This window comes from Mustelus asterias, chromosome 19 (assembly GCF_964213995.1).
Source record: "Mustelus asterias chromosome 19, sMusAst1.hap1.1, whole genome shotgun sequence".
In the NCBI taxonomy this organism is placed as follows: domain Eukaryota; kingdom Metazoa; phylum Chordata; class Chondrichthyes; order Carcharhiniformes; family Triakidae; genus Mustelus; species Mustelus asterias.
Window position 1 is genome coordinate 65,630,524 of NC_135819.1, and position 20,123 is coordinate 65,650,646.

At 41.0% G+C, this 20,123-nt stretch overlaps 1 protein-coding gene across 1 annotated transcript in view; it reads right to left on the minus strand.

The window, feature by feature from the left end:
- The window catches only part of snd1 (staphylococcal nuclease and tudor domain containing 1), a 909,008-nt gene that overhangs the window by 590,388 nt on the left and 298,497 nt on the right, over positions 1 to 20,123 (minus strand). The window contains exon 15 of the mRNA XM_078235739.1: positions 4,722 to 4,863. Within this exon, the coding sequence (XP_078091865.1) occupies positions 4,722 to 4,863 (142 nt within the window). The remainder of the gene's footprint in view (positions 1 to 4,721; positions 4,864 to 20,123) is intronic.

Below are 20,123 nucleotides of genomic sequence, written 5' to 3' on the forward strand. Positions count from 1 at the left end.
CCTGTGGGCCATCCCATTAATCACCTATCAATGATCCAGACTTAACAACAAAAAGCCTCAAAGAATGCTCAAATAGCTTATTCTCTGAACATCCCTTGAACAGGCTGATGTGTCAAGTTTGTCTCAACAGGATGACCGATCACTAGCACGATACGATCAACAATGTCACCATCAGGTACATGCCTCCTCTCTCTGAGTGTCTCACTGTTCGCAGTTGGAGCATTCTTTTCACTGATAAGACTTCAAATAAGTTCTTGGATCGCTGAATGTCAGCTGAAAAATGCATCTGTCAGGGTGCAACTGAACTCAAGCATCTTTTTCCTCTTTGTTTTGTTGAATACCAAACTTCAATTCTTGTATCTTCTTATATTGCTTCTTCCTCCTCCAGTCCTTTGAGATTGCTGTGCTCCTCCAATTCAGATTTCTTGCTCATCTCCGATTTTAATCATTCTACTTTGGGAGTCGTGCATTCAGCTTGCTGGGCCCAAAGGTCTGAAATTTCCTCCCTAAACATGTCCAGCTTGCCACTTCACTCTTCGTCATTAAAATTCTCATTAAAGCCGATGTCTTTGTCCAGGATTTTGCTCACCTGTCCTAATATTTTCTCAGATGACTGTAAAATATTGCTGATGGTCCTGCAAAGTGACATGGGACATTGCACTACAATAAATTTAAACCACTACCCACCATTTTGAGTCGATAGGGCTCTCCCAAGATATGTCCTAGCACAGTTCTGAAACAATGTACTCACTAACAAAAATGGCAGGTGGAAAATAGAGAAGGGATGGAAAAAGTAATGAGAACGTGAAAGCCATGGCATAATATTACCCCGTAAGAAGTCTCACAACACCAGGTTAAAGTCCAACAGGTTTATTTGGTAGCAAATACCATAAGCTTTCGGAGCACTGCTCCTTCGTCAGATGGAGTGGAAATGTGCTCTCAAACAGTGCAAACAGACACAAAATCAAGTTGCAGAATACATTCTGCAACTTGATTTTGTATCTGTTTGCACTGTTTGAGAGCACATTTCCACTCCATCTGACGAAGGAGCAGTGCTCCAAAAGCTTATGGTATTTGCTACCAAATAAACCTGTTGGACTTTAACCTGGTGTTGTGAGACTTCTTACTGTGTTTACCCCAGTCCAACGCCGGCATCTCCACATCATAATATTACCCCACCATACTGTGCTGTGGTGACTGACTCTTTTTTGCTGTGTTGCCCGTAAAGGGATAATCAGCACATTAAGGGCAATCACCACATGTACAAACTTGTTTTTTCACCATTTCATTGCAAATGACCAGAAATAAAATGGAACGCTGAAAGATGAGAGATTGCCAATATAAACCCAGCACAAATGTGCCTCTGCCCTCTTTGTGCACCCTTCCAACCTGTGCTCGGTGGCCTGTATTAGCTCTTAGCTAAGCTGAATTTTATCATCTTTGTTTACAAATTCCTCGCCCTTCATTATCTCTGTAATATCCGCCAAGATATCTGTACCCTAAGCTCTGGAATTCCCTCCCTTAACATCTGCTCCACACATTTCCATGAACCATGGTGAAACTTGAACACAAATTCTCTTAATTATTAGTCCAATAACAATCATTATACTACTCTATTCCATAATGAATGCAAGCTATCATTTTCAACACATGCTTTCAAAAATGTACGAATTTCCAATAACTTAATTTGCAGAACCATCTCATTAACGTTACTCAATTCAACAGAGCGAGCTGAATTGCCAGAATAAAATAAGCAATGGCATTTACTGATGCTAATTCAGCTCATGACTTTGCTCAGTAACTCTTACTGGCAATTCTTCATGGAAGAAGAACGTTGGTTTTCCATACCATCAGTTACAGGGGGTCTGCCAGCTATAACTGGCAATTCAAGTAAACACTGCATTGCATGCTGCGAGGGTCTCAGGAATATCATATTAAAAGGGCAAGGGTTTTACCCCCAAAATATCAATTACACAGTAACACCATTCATTTGGTGCATTATGTACGCTTTGCACCCAAACAATGCCAGTTGAAGGTTGCACACATATTAAATCAGCTTCCAGCAGGCTCAGTAATCACACATAGAAAATAGGACCAGGAATAGGCCTTTCGGCCCTTTAAGCCTGCTGATTATCCGACTCCACTAACCGGTTTCTGCTTTCCACTCTGCCCCCCCACCCCCCCATTTTCTCTTTAGCTCCAAGAGCCAAATCAAATCCTTCTTGAAAACATACAATGTTTTGGCCTCAACTGTTTCCTATGGTAGAGTTCCACAGGCTCACCATTGTCTGGGTGAAAAGATTTCTCCTCATTGAATGGTCTACCCGTATCCTCAGACAGTGCCCCCTGGTGTTGGACTCCCGTGCGAGCGGAAACATCTTTCCTGCATCTACCATCTTAGTTCTGTTAGATTTTATAGGTTTCTATGAGATACCCTCTCATTCTTCTAAACACCAGTGAATTAAATCCAAACCAACTCAATCTCTCCTAATATGTCAGTTTCCCCATCCCAGGATGGGTAAACCTTCACTGCACTCCCCCTATAGCAAGAACATCCTTCTTCACATAAGGAGATCAAAACTGCACACAATATTCCAAGTATGGTCTCACCAAAGCCCTGTATAACTGCAGCAAGACATCCCTGCTTCTGTACTGAAATCTTCACGCTATGAAGGCCAACATACCATTTTGCCTTCTTTACCACCTGCTGCATGCCCTCCAATGGTGATATTAGTACTCCCAAAAAATCAGACGTCAATCAAAAAACTCAAGTGTATTGCAATGAGATACTTCCTTTAAAATATAAAGTAAGGTCTAAATTCTTTACTCAGAGAGTGGTTGGGGTGTGGAATGGACTGTGATAGTGGAGTCAGACACTTTAGGAACGTTTAAGCGGTTATTGGATAGGCACATGGAGCACACCAGGATGATAGGGAGTGGGATAGCTTGATCGTGGTTTCAGATAAAGCTTGGCACAACATCGTGGGCCGAAGGGCCTGTTCTGTGCTGTACTGTTCTATTTTCTATGTTCTAAATAATGAGACTCAGCGTTAATAATTTATTCTATACCCAAAACTATTTATATACCAAAACTATGATCCAGACATTCTTAATGAACATTTGGGCAAGGACATATTTTAGTGTAAAATTCAGATTGAATGCTCAAACTTAAACAAGTGTACTGACAGAGTCACAATATGTAAAGCCTCAAATTAGCACCAATAAAACATACAAACCGAATAAACTTGAAGAAGGTAAAAAAAATCATTTACTGGAACAGTGAAGAACCATTCTGAAAAAATATTATAAAAGGTATCCTGGAACACTTAAAGACTTTTGAATGAATGCATCAAAACAACAAACAGATACTCATTTTTCAAATCCACCTGCAAACAAGACTAATCTTCAGCAAAATCCTAAGTACTAGTGGGAGACTAGAACTCAAGGGCACAACCTCAGAGCGAAGAGACTCTCCTTTAAAACTGAGATGAGGAGGAATATCTTCAGCCAGAGTGGTGAATCTGTGGAACTCATTGCCACAGAGGGCTGTCGAGGCTTGGTCAATGAGTGTCTTTAAAACAGAGATAGAAAGATTCTTGATCAATAAGGGGATCTAAGGTTACAGGGAGAAGGCAGGGGAATGGGGATGAGAGTCATATCAGCCATGATTGAATGGCGGAGCAGACTTGAATGGCCTAATTCTCCTATGTCTACACACCAGCTACATTTAAGATTCTAAATCTAGTCTGACCCCCTTCTCTCAATTCGCAAACTCACTCCAAAGGATTACCACTCTTTGGAGTTAACCTGAATGAGATCAGAGTAATCTTTTAATCTGTAATCAAATATTGACAAGAAATAAAGGGTTATAGAACAGATGCACCTAATCATAATGCTCTGTATCAAGAAACCACCAGCGCCATGAGCTGGTACAATGTTAACCAAATGGAGGACACAAGTCCGTAGGTACACCATTGTCTGAAAGACAGTGGTTAAACCTTAATGCAGGCTTGTCCAACCTTTATGCTTGGGTGGGTGGGGGGAGCGGGGGAGAGGCCGAGGGGCACTTTTGCATTATATCTTCACTTTGGGGACTGAGAAAGATACGGTCTGGCAGAAGAATAAACTGAATTTCAAAAAAGAGTTGGGTTTTAAGGAAAAAGACTATTTCTGAGCAAAGGTATGGCAGCGCAAGAGCAATAAATTGTTACGTTTGAAGAAAAAGTAATACAAATGACCAGAGTGTGAGACGGTCAGTGGATGGGGTGAGTGAGCAACCCGTGACTGGGCATTAGGTGGATATGTGCTCACCCAGTCACCCGCGTCCAGTCTCCAATTTCGAGTCATCTTGTAGTGCAGCCACATTTCAATTATGTTAAGGTTATGTTAAGGTTTTCAGCACAACATCGTGGGCCGAAGGGCCTGTTCTGTGCTGTGCTGTTCTATGTTCTATGTTCATAGTGTGTCTTCAGACATGCAGCTGCTTCAACAGTTTGCTTTGAGGAAAATCAAAACAGCCCCATGCACAGACTTTTCCTCCAATACTATGATGGATTCTCCTGCTGCTTTGACAGATCATCATGAGCACGGAGGCCAATTGTTCATCATCTAAGTTGAAGTTGTTCATATGCGAAATTAAGCCAAATCTCAATTTAGAAATCAGATTGCAATCCGGTCGAATATAATTAGAACGAACTTCAAACTAATTTACAAGTACTTACCTGCCAGTAGGAAGGTGATGAGGCAGGTTTCTTTTGGCATGTAGAGCTTCAGGCGGGAGCCACTGAAGACATATTCAACTACAGCCTCTGAACGACCGGCTCGCTGCAGGAATGGCAGAAATTGCTTGGCTTTCTGGGTGTCCTGGAAGCAATAAGGCATGAAGTTATTTGGGAATGTGTGTGTAGACTGATCACCACCAGCAAAGCATGACACGAGTGAATATTGATGTCAATCAGGATGAGAATTCAATGAATTTTTGTCCTCGGCCTAAGGGCATCTGAGGCAGTTGCATCCCTTGTGGACATAACACAGACTGAGATCTTTCCCCCATCAGTGCCGTTCAAACAGATCACACTGTACATTTGGGCATTAAATTTGCCTGTAATCATCATGCATCGGAGTAGTTTTCTCTCAATTAAGCTTTTTGTGAATCTTGCAAAAATAAGGTACAATATAAATACGAGCCTCTCAGGAACTGCAACGTCTTAAGCTTGAAGAGCAACAGCATTGATATTTTGAGTTGAATAACAATGAAGCAATCAGTTCACCTTACTGCAAGTACCCATCAGCTAACATTATGCTCCATCAGGGTTGTTCACTACTGTGCAGCTAGATATAAAGACATTTTTGTATTGATGTTCATTCAGTTCAGATCTCAAGCATGGAGAGGACTAAAAAAAACTCCCTTACCGCAACAAAACTATTTAAACTAAAGAACAAGTGTATTTTACAATTATTTTATGCACAGTAATCTTGTGGATCTGGTTACACACAAGAGTGATTCAAAACATTAGACCATTTTAAAACATCCAGGTGATTTCAGCTTCAAACCTCCATGTTACTTATCACTTTCCCCTAAATTGAAACATAGCCATACAAAACTTGAAATTAAGGATTTTACAGAAGCCATACAGATAAGTGCATCATACAAGCTACATTAGGTGAAAACTTGTAGCTACATGGAAATTTCTAGCTTTTCCAGAATAACCAATGACTTCTCGAAAGGAGTATGGCTTTTTCCATAATAGGATAATTTAAACCCAAAAACAGACAAAATTTTCACTGGGAGAATTACACAATGTGTAAACAAATGCACAAGTAAATTAGCTATATAATAATCAATAACAATTATGAAGGAGACAACTGCATGCAACTGTCAGAAAAAAGAACTTAATAGCTCAGAGGGGAGAAAAGATTTTCAAATGCTGTTCTTACGGCTTAGAAAGCAGGCAAGTCTAATTGGAATTGGTGAAACACATCGTACAGTACGAATGCTGGAAGAACTGAACTTTACATCGTCTCACATAGCAAAAAGCTATCACAGCTATCACACGAATGGTTTCTACCCATTAGATGCCAAATTCACTGAACAACTGAAAACCTCTATGGACTCTCAGCTAGAATTCCTACAGTGCAGAAGGAGGCCATTTGGCCCATCGAGTCTGTACCAACCACATTGACCATTGGCTTCGGTGACTATTGCTGTTTACTGAAGCTTGGGTGTTTTAAAGGCAATGCAGAGTTTATCAGAAAGGGATAGACTGCACTTATGAATAGAAAAGACAATTTGTAGCATTACAGAAGATTATAAAATGTTATTACATGGAGGAAACTAGTGTTTTCATTTTGACCAATGACTTGTTTTTATATAGTGCCTTGAATGGAACAAAACAGCCTGAAGTGCTTCACAGAAATTGACACCAACTCCAAAAAAAGGAGATATTAAGAGGGTGAGTAAAAGTTTGGCAAAAGTAATAGACATTAAAGATGTTTTTAAAAACAGATAGTAGGAAGGTTAATGGTAAGGAACAATTTCCAGAGCTACAGTTTTGAACAGCTAAAAACAGAATAGAAGATAATATGAGTCGCAGGAGCACAAGACTTCTCAGAGGTTGTCTGGCTGGGGGAAGATTAAAATTAGGGAGTGATGAGACCATGAAAATGATCTGAACACATGAGAATTTAGATCCGAGGTGATGGTGTGGTGTCAAATGGCCATACAGCTGTTAACTTCAAGCCATTATTTAAAAAGGAAGGAACTGATGGACCAAGTAAAAGCCAGTTGGCCTAACTTTGATGGAGGACATTGCTGGAAATATTTTGAGGGACAGTAATTTAAACCTTTCTAAATTATGATTAATATAGTATGTTCAGCGTGGACCTATGAAAGGAATGCCAGGTCTCAATGACTGAATCTGAGGCAAGGCTTTTGATGTGGTGGCCTAAACGTGGGACATATCAATGATTTAGACTTGTAGGTCGGGAGCAAGATTAAGTTCGGAGGTGATACAAGAATTGAAGTACATAGAGATTTAACTTTTATGAAAAGCAGAGAAAGGGAGGGGAGTACAAACAGGAGAAGCCCTGTGATAGGGTGGAAGACGAGAAAAATAAAATGAGTTGAGAGACGATAACAGGACAAGTAAAGACACAAAATGTGTTTAGAGGGGGAGTAAACTCTTCCACAACACTCCAGTCCATGGATTTATCATTAAACAGAGATTCTTTAAAAAGCACATTGATTATCGACTATGCAAGGCAGGATGTGCCTGGCCATCAGGCTGGAAAAATCCTTAGCTTCATTAATCATCAATTAGCATACACCTATCGGTGAATTACTGTCACTTTGCTTGTCAATTTCACTGTATATTTAACACAAGTTAGTCAGCAGGTGTTAACAAGTTACATATTCTCTCTTTCCCCTGTCCCCAGAATAAGTTGAGCGTAACAGAAATGCATGAATACTGAGCCAATTTAAAATATGCCCCATCTTTACTTGAAGTAGACATGTATCGAGGACAGTGTTTACATAGAGTTCCCATTGAAGTCCATATCACCACTACAGCTTAGCAATTAGTAGCAATGAATGTTTTGTAATCTGTGGTACAAAACTTCCAGTACCCAACTGCAAATTTCCCAACAAATCTACAATTGCGTATGGCAAATGGTTAGCACTGCTGCCTCACAGCACCAGAGACCCGGGTTCGATTCCTGGCTTGGGTCAGTGTGTGTGGAGTTTGCACGTTCTCCCCGTGTCCACATGCGTTTCCTCCCACAGTCCAAAAGACGTGCTGGTGAGGTGTATTGACCCGAACTGGCGCCGCTATGTGGCGACAAGGGGAATTTCGCAGTAACTTCACAGTTATAAGGAGAGGCTGGGTAGACTGGGACTTTTTTCTCAGGAGCGTAGGAAGCTGAGGGGTGATCTTATAGAGGTCTATAAAATAATGAGGGGCATAGACAAGATAGATAGTCAATATCTTTTCCCAAAGGTAAGGGAGTCTAAAACCAGAGGGCATAGGTTTAAGGTGATAGGGGAGAGATACTAAAGTGTCCAGAGGGGCAATTTTTTCACACAGAGGGTGGCGAGTGTCTGGAACAAGCTGCCAGAGGTAGTAGTAGAGGCGGGTACAATTTTATCTTTTAAAAAGCATTTAGATAGTTACATGGGTATGATGGGTATAGAGGGATATGGGCCAAATGTGGGCAATTGGGATTAGTTTAGGGTTTTTTTAAAAAAAGGGCGGCATGGACAAGTTGGGCTGAAGGGCCTGATTCCATGCTGTAAACCTCTATGACTCTATAACTTCATTGCAGTGTGAATGTAAACCTTACTTGTGACTAATAAATAAACGTTAAACTTTTGAGTACGAACAATGCCATTACTATACATTAAGCACACAACCATTATGAGCAATTCCAGAACAAATTCAAGCCAGTATATTTCAAGACCGTACTTCTATCATGCTTTTTACGAACTCAGTACATTCCAAAGCATTTTACAGCCAAAGTACTTTTGAAGCTTGTTCACTGGGGTACTGTAGGAAACATTGCATCCAATTTGTGCACAAGTTCTCTCAAACAGCAAAGCGAAATGACATTAACTAAAACTAATCTCTTTTATTAGTGATGTTGATTAAGGGATATGCATTAATCAGGACACGAGGAATAACATGAGAACTTAAGAATCAGAGCAGAAGTAGGTTAGAGAGCTCCTTGAGCCCACTCCACCATTCAATAAGAGTGTAGCAGATCTTTGACCTTCAACATACCCTTCCCACTCTATCTTTCAATTCCCCTAGAGTCCAAAAATCTACCTAGTTCAGCCTTGAATATACTAACGATCTCCACAGCCCTCTGCGTTAGAGGATTCCAAAGATTCACAACCCACAGTGAAGAAATTTCTCCTTATTTTAGTCTTATCCTGGGACTCTCCAGTCAGGGGAAATAACTTATCAGCATCTATGCTACTGAGCCCCTCAAATTCTAAATGCTTCAATGAGATCACTTCTTTATTCTTCTGAATTCCATAGACTATAGGCCCATTCTACTCTCTGTCCTCTCATGCTTGGAATCAGTCTGGTGAACTATCTCTCACCTGCAAGGCAGGTATATCTTTCCTTTGATAAGGAGACCAAAACCACGCACAATACCTTAGGCTTGTTTCATCAAAGCCCTGTTCAATTATAGCAAGACCTCATGTGATCCATCCCTTTGCAATTAAGGCTAACATAACTTCTGCCTTCCTAATTCTGAGCTGTTCCTGCATATTATTTTGTGAATCTTGCATAAACACACCAAATCTCGATGAACACTAAAATTTAAACATTTCTTACCACTTAAATATTGATTTTCTACTCTTTTTACCAAAGTAAATAACTTCACATTTCCCACATCATATGCCATCTGACATCTCTTTCCCTTTTACTTCGTCTATGTGCTTTGCAGTCTCTTGTGTCCTCCTCATAGCTTACTATCCCTCCTAGCTTGATACAGTCAACATACTTGTAGACAGCTTACTATGGGTCTCTTGAGGCATCAGCATTGATTCTTGTGACACCCCATTAGTAACAGCCTGCCAAACGAAAAATGACCTGTTCATTCTTACATTCTTATTTTTGTTCTTAAATCAACTCTTTATTCATGCGAATATATTACCTCCAACCCCATGAGCCCTTATTTTTGTGTCCACGTGTGGCACCTTATCAAATAATACTTTATGAAAATCCAAATATTCTACATCCACTGGTTCCCCTTTATCTACCCTGCTAGTCACATCTTCAAAAAATACCAATTACATGTCAAACACAATTCCCTTTGATAAAATCATGTTGACTGTGCCTCATCATGTTATTACTTTCTATTGAAAGAGTGGGAGAGTCAATTACTAGGGGGCACAGGTTTAAGGTGCGAGGGGCAAGGTTTAAAGAAGATGTACGAGGCAGACTTTTTACCCAGAGGGTGGTGGGTGCCTGGAACTCGTTGCCAGGGGAGGTAGTGGAAGCAGATACAATAGTGACTTTTAAGGGGGTCTTGATAAATACATGAATAGGATTGGAATAGAGGGATATGGTCCCTGGAAGGGTAGGGGGTTTTAGTTAAGTCGGGCAGCATGGTCGGTGCAGGCTTGGAGGGCCGAAGGGCCTGTTCCTGTGCTGTAACTTTGTTCTTAATCGCCTGTTTGTTCCCACTTCATTAATGGAGCCAACATTTTCCCAACAGCTGATATCAAGCTAACTGACCAACAGTTGCATGTTTTCTATCTCCCTCCTTTCTTATAAAGCAGTATTACATTTGCTGTCTGCCAATATACTAGAACCATTCTCTAATTTAGGCAATTATGGAAAATCATAACATGCAATGACTATGTGCATTTAGAATCTTAAAATGAAGGCCATCAGGACAGAAGATTGTCAGCTTTTAGTCCACAACTTTCTTCAGTACTTTTTCTCGACCCATATTAATTACTAAAAAATCCTCACCCTCTTCCATCCTTAGTTTCCTACTGTTTTGTGATGCTTTTGTCATCTACTGCGAAGATAGATACAAAATATTGATTTAACAACTCTATTTCTTAATTCACCAATGTAATTTCTCCCGACTCAGCTTTTAAGGAACCAGCATTTACTAATGTTACTTCATTCTTTTTTACATTTTAGAAGTTCTTACAATCAGTTTTCAGATTTGTTACTTTACTCTCATTCTATTATTCCTACCATCAATTTTTTGATCTCCTTTGCCGTTCCTAAAACACTCCTAGTCCTTACCTTTACCAACATTCTTTACAATATTGTAAACTTATTTCAATCTAAATATTATCCTCAACTTCCTTAGTAAACCACAGTTGGATCATTTTTCTCAGGGGACTATTGTTTCTCAATGGAATATATTTCTGTTGAGAACTTTGAACCATTTCTTTAAATGTTTGCCACTGCTTATTTGGTTCCATACTTTTAATCTAACAGTCTGCCTTGTACCTATGTAATTGGCTTTTAAGTTTAAGGCACTTGTTACATAATAAAATGTCATCCTAAAACTTGATGTGAAATATGATTACTTTGCCCCATAGGATCTTTTACTACGAGATTACTAATTGACTCCATCTGAATATACAATGTAAGATTTAAAATAGCCATTTCCTAGGTTAGTTCTACTATGTATCATATTAAGAAACTGTCCTGAATGAATTCCAACTATCCTCCAGGTGAGCTTGGCCAATTAATTTGTCCAGTCTATATAAAGATTCAAGCCCCTGCAAGTATTGTATTACCTTTGTTACAAACTATTATCTCTTAATACACTGTCCAATAGCATAGCTGTTGTTAGAGGGGCTTGTTAGCTACTCCAAGCAGTGCTTTCTGACCCTTATTATCTCTGATCTTCGCCTATCTATTTCCTGATCTTCCAATGTCAAAATCATCTCTCACTTTTATCTTTATGCCATTCTTTGTCAGGGCTAGTCCCATCTCTCACTTGTCTGCATTAAACTCCATCTGACATTTTTCAGCCCATTTTTCTAGCTGGTCCAAATCCCTCTGCAAGCTTTGAAAACCTTCCTCACTGTCCACTACACCTCCAATCTTTGTATCATCAGCAAATTTGCTGATCCAATTTACCACATTATCATCCAGATCACTGATATAGATGACAAACAACAATGGACCCAGCACTGATCCCTGTGGCACACCACTAGTCACAGGCCTCCGCTCAGAGAAGCAATCCTCCACTACCACTCTCTGGCTTCTTCCATTGAGCCAATGTCTAATCCAATTTACTACCTCTCCATGTATACCTAGCGGCTGAACCTTCCTAACTAACCTCCCATGCGGGACCTTGTCAAAGGCCTTACTGAAGTCCATGTAGACAACATCCACCACCTTCCCTTCATCCACTTTCCTGGTAACCTCCTCGAAAAACTCTAATAGACTGGTTAAACATGACCTACCACGCACAAAGCCATGTTGATTCTCCCTATTAAGTCCCTGTAGATCCTATCTCTTAGTACTCCTTCCAATAATTTACCGGCCTATAATTTCCCGCATTACTTTGAGCCTTTTTTAAAACAACGGAACAACATGAGCTAACCTCCAATCATCCGGCACCTCACCCGTGGATACCGACATTCTAAATATATCTGCCAGGGCCCCTGCAATTTCAACACTAGTCTCCTTCAAGGTCCGAGGGAATACCCTGTCCGGTCGGGGATTTATCTACTCTGATTTGCCTCAAGACAGCAAGCACCTCCTCCCCTTTAATCTGTATAGGTTCCATGACCTCCCTACTTGTTTGCCTTATTTCCATAGACTCCATGCCAGTTTCCTTAGTAAATACGGATGCAAAAAACCCATTTAATATCTCCCCCATTTCTTTTGGTTCCATATAGCCGACCACTCTGATCTTCAAGAGGACCAATTTTATCCCTTACTATCCTTTTGCTCTTAATATACCTGTAGAAGCTTTTAGGATTATCCTTCACCTTGTCTGCCAAAGCAACCTCATGTCTTCTTTTAGCCCTCCTGATTTCTTTCTTAAGTAGTTTCTTGCACTTTTTGTACTCCTCAAGCATCTTATTTGCTCCCTGTTGCCTATACATGTCATACATCTCTCTCTTCTTCTTTATCAGAGTTCCAATATCCCTCCAGAACCAAGGTTCCTTATTCTTATTCACTTTGCCTTTAATCCTGACAGGAACATACAAACTCTGCACTCTCAAAATTTCTCCTTTGAAGGCCTCCCACTTACCAATCACATCCTTGCCAGAGAACAGCCTGACCCAATCCACGCTTTTTAGATCCTTTCTCATTTCTTCAAATTCGGCCTTTTTCCAGTTTAGAACCTCAACCCGAGGACCAGATCTATCTTTATCCATGATCAAGTTGAAACTAATGGCGTTATGATCACTGGAACCAAAGTGTTTTCCTACACACACTTTCGTCACTTGTCCTAACTCGTTTCCTAATAGGAGATCTAATATTGCATCCTCTCTAGTTGGTACCTCTATATATTGATTTAGAAAATTTTCCTGAACATATTTTACAAACTCTAACCCGTCTAGACCTTTAACAGTATGGGAGTCCCAATCTATATGTGGAAAATTAAAATCCCCTACTATCACAACTTTATGTTTCCGCAGTTGTCTGCTATCTCTCTGCAGATTTGTTCCTCCAATTCTCGCTGACTATTGGGTGGTCTATAATACACCCCCAGCTCCATCCATATGGCCTCGGAAGACAAGCCCTCTAATCTGTCCTGCCTGAACACTGCTGTAACATTTTCCCTGGCTAGCAATGCCACCCCCTCCACCCTTCGTCCCTCTGCCTCTATCACGTCTGAAACATCAGAACCCTGGAACATTGAGCTGCCAATCCTGCCCCTCCTGTAGCCAAGTTTCTCAAATGGCTATAATGTCATAATTCCATATGTCAATCCACGCCCTCAGCTAGTCTGCCTTCCCCACAATACTCCCAGCATTGAAATAGACACAACTCAGAAGATTATTACCACCACACATTTCTTAATTGTCTGTAGTACATGCTCTAAAATACTTTGGTTTCACCTCCAGTACGAGGAGGGAAAAAGAGTTTCTGCTCCTGAAGGCTGTCTAGTGATTTGGAATGGTTGTGGATGCTGCTATCATTGAATATATTCAAGACTGATATCAACAGAATTTGATCCCTCAAGGGATAAGGGGAGCAGAAAGTGGGGTTGAAACAAAAGATCAGCCATGACCGTACTGAATGGCAGAGTAGGTTCAAGGGGCCGAATGGTCTGTGCGTGCTCCTATTCTGTTATGTTCCAATTCCTACTTGAATTACACACATACAGAATTGTGCTCCCAGAGCCTAAAGGCTTGCTGAAATTCACCAAGCCCAAACTACAGCAAAGAGTTAACATATCCTCACAAGGGAAATGGAAAACATTTCAATGAGAAACTAGACAGCTATCACTCCACTTACAGGTTGGCAAGTCCCAAGCATGAAGAGTACCTTGATAAAAAAAAACATGCTTTATAAAAGTTTTGATGTATTGCACTGAACAGGATCAAATATTTGGAATGGCTTCCCATTTATAAATCACAGACCAGCTGAATTCAGAATTCTGTTGCACTGTAGACATTTCAGTTCAGGTTCAATAGTATCCAAATTAAGAGATGGCGAGCTGAATGCAGCTGCTTTGTTGAGGCAACTGGGCAGACATTTTGGAGCTGTTTAATGTTATCTCAAAATAATATACTTTATGATGTTATATCATTAACATTAATGTTAACATGCATTGCTGGCTTTAATTAAATTCAGTATTCCCATTCATTTGTTGATGGGAACACTGAAATTCATGTGGTCAACAAGAGAAAAATCTTGGACACTATACTGCCCTGGATCATTTAGCATTACTGCGCAACTAATTTTTGAGCGCATGAGCATCCAAGACTGTACCACAAGATTAGACACCCCAAGAATCACTGCTGACCTAATGCTACAACACTAGATCCCCCAAACGTTGAGGAATTGGTTACTTCCATGTTAGACACAGCACATCTTTGGAGTCGGTTATAACTTCGATGAAAAGCGGGATGCGGTGAAAAACGAGAACACCTCCTCATGGTTCATTATCTGCACCTGCAGACTGAGCATTTTATTAATGAACTGTAAGCAAAAAGTCAATATGTTGCTCAATAAAACATTTGTGGTAATCAGTCAAAAAAAAAAATTGCACTTTATTTGCAACTGATGAAGCTGGCACGAGAGTGGCAGAGAAAACAGAATGTTCCCGAGCTTGCCAAATCACATCAGCCCTGCTCTCATCCATCCACATAAATTAAATTAAATGCAAATAACAAAGCCATCACAGGAACAGGTCTATTTATTTGCGGAATAGGAAAGGGGGGGGGGGGGGGGGGGAGGAGAGGGGAGAATTTTTTGAATAAAAGACAGGTTTTTCATTTACTCATTTCTAGTAACACCTCATAAAAGTAATAATTGCCTGCTTAAAAATAATTTACAAAGTAGATCTGCACAAAAAACACAACAGGGTTCAATATCGTAATCTTTCATGCAGTGTGCCAATAAAAGGTGAAAAAAATACCCCAGGGAGAAAGTCCTGAAGCATGGCAGACTAATCTCTGGCACGATTTTGCTTTTTAAACTGCATTGTTCAAATTTGAAGCTAAACTCGCATTACATTAGAGAACGTCAAAAAAATATAGCAGCGCAGTTGTGCATTCTATTGAGGTAATCCCATCTCAGAACAAAAATCAATTTGAACTAGGACACTTTCCAAACACATATCTCAAAGGATTATTTGCTTACTAATGGCAAAATAGGCAAATATCAAAATTAGCAGACTATAAAACATTGAACCATTAGTATAATTATTTAATCTTGAATTTTACTTTTAATGTAGACATGCACATCATTGTACTGTACTGCAGTGGAATTCGGATTTGCAAATGTGCAACAAAACCAGCAAATAATTTCAATACAATGCACCAAGTTCACAGGATCATAGAATAGTACAGCACAGGATTTGGTGCCATCTGTTTCAAACAGCAATCCAATTAGCCCTACTCCTCCATACTTACCCGATATTCCAGCAATTGTTTCTTCTACAAATATTGGACCAATTTGTTTTTGAATCCACTGGGTAGCACATTCCAAATCCTTATCACTTGTGTAAAAAAACGTTTTTCCACATATTGCCTCTGATTCCTTTGCCAATCACCTGAAATCTCTGGTTCAGATGATGAAACAATTTCATCTTATATAGAACATAGAACAGTACAGCACAGAACAGGCCCTTCGGCCCACGATGTTGTGCCGAGCTTTATCTGAAACCAAGATCAAGCTATCCCACTCCCTATCATCCTGGTGTGCTCCATGTGCCTATCCAATAACCGCTTAAATGTTCCTAAAGTGTCTGACTCCACTATCACTGCAGGCAGTCCATTCCACACCCCAACCACTCTCTGCGTAAAGAACCTACCTCTGATATCCTTCCTGTATCTCCCACCACGAACCCTATAGTTATGCCGCCTTGTAATAGCTCCATCCACCCGAGGAAATAGTCTTTGAACGTTCACTCTATCTATCCCCTTCATCATTTTATAAACCTCTATTAAGTCTCCCCTCAGCCTCCTCCGCTCCAGAGAGAACAGCCCTAGCTCCCTCAACCTTTCCTCATAAGACCTACCCTCCAAACCAGGCAGCATCCTGGTAAATCTCCTCTGCACTCTTTCCAGCGCTTCCACATCCTTCTTATAGTGAGGTGACCAGAACTGCACACAATATTCCAAATGTGGTCTCACCAAGGTCCTGTACAGTTGCAGCATAACCCCCACGGCTCTTAAACTCCAACCCCCTGTTAATAAAAGCTAACACACTATAGGCCTTCTTCACAGCTCTATCCACTTGAGTGGCAACCTTTAGAGATCTCTGGATATGGACCCCAAGATCTCTCTGTTCCTCCACAGTCTTCAGAACCCTACCTTTGACCCTGTAATCCACATTTAAATTAGTCCTACCAAAATGAATCACCTCACATTTATCAGGGTTAAACTCCATTTGCCATTTTTCAGCCCAGCTTTGCATCCTATCTATGTCTCTTTGCAGCCTACAACAGCCCTCCACCTCATCCACTACTCCACCAATCTTGGTGTCATCAGCAAATTTACTGATCCACCCTTCAGCCCCCTCCTCTAAGTCATTCATAAAAATCACAAAGAGCAGAGGACCAAGCACTGATCGCTGTGGCACTCCGCAAGCAACCTGCCTCCAATCCGAAAATTTTCCATCCACCACCACCCTCTGTCTTCGATCAGATAGCCAGTTACCTATCCAATCGGCCAACTTTCCCTCTATCCCACACCTCCTTACTTTCATCATAAGCCGACCATGGGGGACCTTATCAAACGCCTTACTAAAATCCATGCATATGACATCAACTGCCCTACCTTCATCAACACACTTAGTTACCTCCTCAAAAAATTCTATCAAATTTGTGAGGCACGACTTGCCCTTCACAAATCCGTGCTGACTATCCCGGATTAATCCACATTTTCTAAATGGTTGTAAATCCCATCCCTAAGGACCTTTTCCATCAATTTACCAACCACCGAAGTAAGACTAACCGGTCTATAATTACCAGGGTCATTTCTATTCCCTTTCTTAAACAGAGGAACAACATTCGCCATTCTCCAGTCCTCTGGCACCATCCCCGTGGACAGTGAGGATCCAAAGATCAAAGCCAAAGGCTCTGCAATCTCATCCCTTGCCTCCCAAAGAATCCTAGGATATATTTCATCAGGCCCAGGGGACTTATCGACCTTCAGTTTATTCAAAACTGCCAAGACATCCTCCCTCCGAACATCTATTTCCTCCAGCCTATTAGCCTGTAACACCTTCTCTTCCTCAGAAACATGGCCCCTCTCCTTGGTGAACGCTGAAGAAAAGTATTCATTCATCACTTACCTTCATTTCTATCAAAACTCCTCTTACTCTTAGAACAATTGCAGTTTCTCCAGTCTATCCATGTAATTGTAATCCTGCACCCATTGTAAATCTCCCCAAACCCTCTCCAAAGTCTACACGGTCATCCAATACCCATAATTAAACAAAATACCCAAATTGGAGTCAAATTCAAGTTTTATATAAGTTTAGCATAACTTCCTGACTCTTACATTCAACACCACGATTTATAAAGCCCAAAATCAGGTCTCAGAACATAGAACAGTACAGCACAGAACAGGCCCTTCAGCCCATGATGTTGTGCCGAGCTTTATCTGAAACCAAGATCAAGCTATCCCACTCCTTATCATCCTGGTGTGCTCCATGTGCCTATCCAATAACTGCTTAAATGTTCCTAAAGTGTCTGACTCCACTATCGCTGCAGGCAGTCCATTCCACACCCCAACCACTCTCTGCGTAAAGAACCTACCTCTGATATCCTTCCTGTATCTCCCACCACGAACCCTATAGTTATGCCCCCTTGTAATACCTCCATCCACCCGAGGAAATAGTCTTTGAACGTTCACTCTATCTATCCCCTTCATCATTTTATAAACCACTATTAAGTCTCCCCTCAGCCTCCTCCGCTCCAGAGAGAACAGCCCTAGCTCCCGCAACCTTTCCTCATAAGACCAGGCAGGCCTCCAAACCAGGCAGCATCCTGGCAAATCTCCTCTGCACTCCCTCCAGCGCCTCCACATCCTTCCTATAGTGAGGTGACCAGAACTGCACACAATATTCCAAATGTGGTCTCACCAAGGTCCTGTACAGTTGCAGCATAACTCCACGGCTCTTAAACTCCAACCCCCTGTTAATAAAAGCTAACACACTATAAGCCTTCATTCACAGCTCTATCCACTTGAGTGGCAACCTTTAGAGATCTGTGGATATGAACCCCAAGATCTCTCTGTTCCTCCACAATTAAAAATGTGTCTTATTGGTTGCTTCGTCCCCCCACCCCCTCCATGGCCGCTCTCTTTCCTCGTACTCCTTTTAAATTGTTCCAAGTTATGTTGCTATCAAAATGCATCATCTCACACTGCGTTAGAGTTTATCTGCAATGTAGCCACCCATTCCACGAGCTGATGTCCTCCTGAAGCCTGTTTACTACACTTCCTCGTTTCATGCCATCTATAAATTTTAACATGTGATCTCTCTTGCCAAAGTACAAGACATGAAAATATATTGAAAACAACTGTAGACCTTGGGAACTTCATCATTTACCTCCCTCCAGTCAGGAAAACAACCATTCGCCATAACTGTTAATTATGTTTTAACTCATTTTCTATTCATTCTGCAACTGCTCCCTTCGTCCCATGGGCTTCAATGTTACTAATGAGGTTAATATGTAGTACTTCATTAAATGCCTTCTGAAATGTCACATACACATCAAATCCACTGCACAGAAAATGCTGGAAAATCTCAGCAGGTCTGACAGTATCCGTGGAGAGAGAACAGAACGTTTCAAGTCAGGATGACCCCAAAACCAATCTGTTCCTAGTGTCCTACCATTCATTAAATATTCTCTTGTCTTGTTACTATTCCACACCATGGTTAAATGCCATCTGCCACTTCTCTGCCCAACTGATCAACCCATCTATATCTTCCTGTAACCCTCGACTTTCTTCTTCACTATTAACCACCCTACCAATCTTGGTGTCATCTGCAAAGTTGCTTATTCATTCCCCCCCCCACATTATCATCCATATAATTTATGTATATAACAAACAATAAGGGTCCCAGTACGCAATCTTGTGGTGCATCATGGATTCCGACCTCCAGTCACTCGAACGGCCTTCTACCATCACCGTGTCCAATTTCTGATCCATCTCGCCAAGTTACCTTGAATTCCATGTGCTTCAACCTTCTCAATTAGTCATCCCTGTGGGACCTTGTTAAAATCCATATAAACTACATCAGCTGCACTTCCCTTATCCACACACTCAATCATTTTCAAAAAATTCTATCAAATTTGTTAGGCATGACCTCCCTCTGACAAAGCCATGATGACTATCCCTAAATAACCCAAGCATTTCCAAGTGGAGATGAATTCTCTCCTTCAGAATTTTCTCCACTTGTTTCCCTCCCACGGAGTTGAGACTCGCTCGTCTGCAATTTCCTGGTTCATCTCTGTCACCTTTCTTGAAAAGTGAAACCACATTAACCGTCGTCCAGTCCTCTGGCACTTCCTGTGTGGCCAGAAATAAATTAAAAATGTGTCAGCGCCCCTGCAATTTCCTGCCTCTCCTCCCAAAGCAGCCTGGGATGTAATTCATCTGGGCATTGGGATGTAATTCATCTGGGCATGGGGATTTATCCATTTTTAAGCCTGTCAGAGCCTCCAATACCTCCTCATTTCCCATAAAAAATGTGCAAGGTCCTCAGTCTCTTTTCCTGAGTTCCGTGCCTATGTTCACCTTGGTTAGTCAAACATTTTCCTTAACAAATCTGTGCTGCTTTCCGTTAGTTGATTCTTGTCGGAGATTCACCACCTCTGCCGTTGACTTTATTCCTACTAAACTGCTAAACATTGAAGTTCTCCATGTTATCAATGGTAACCAATATTGCTAACACTTCTCTTTTTTTAGGTGCTAATCCACTCTCCTTTCAGCCTGTTGTCAT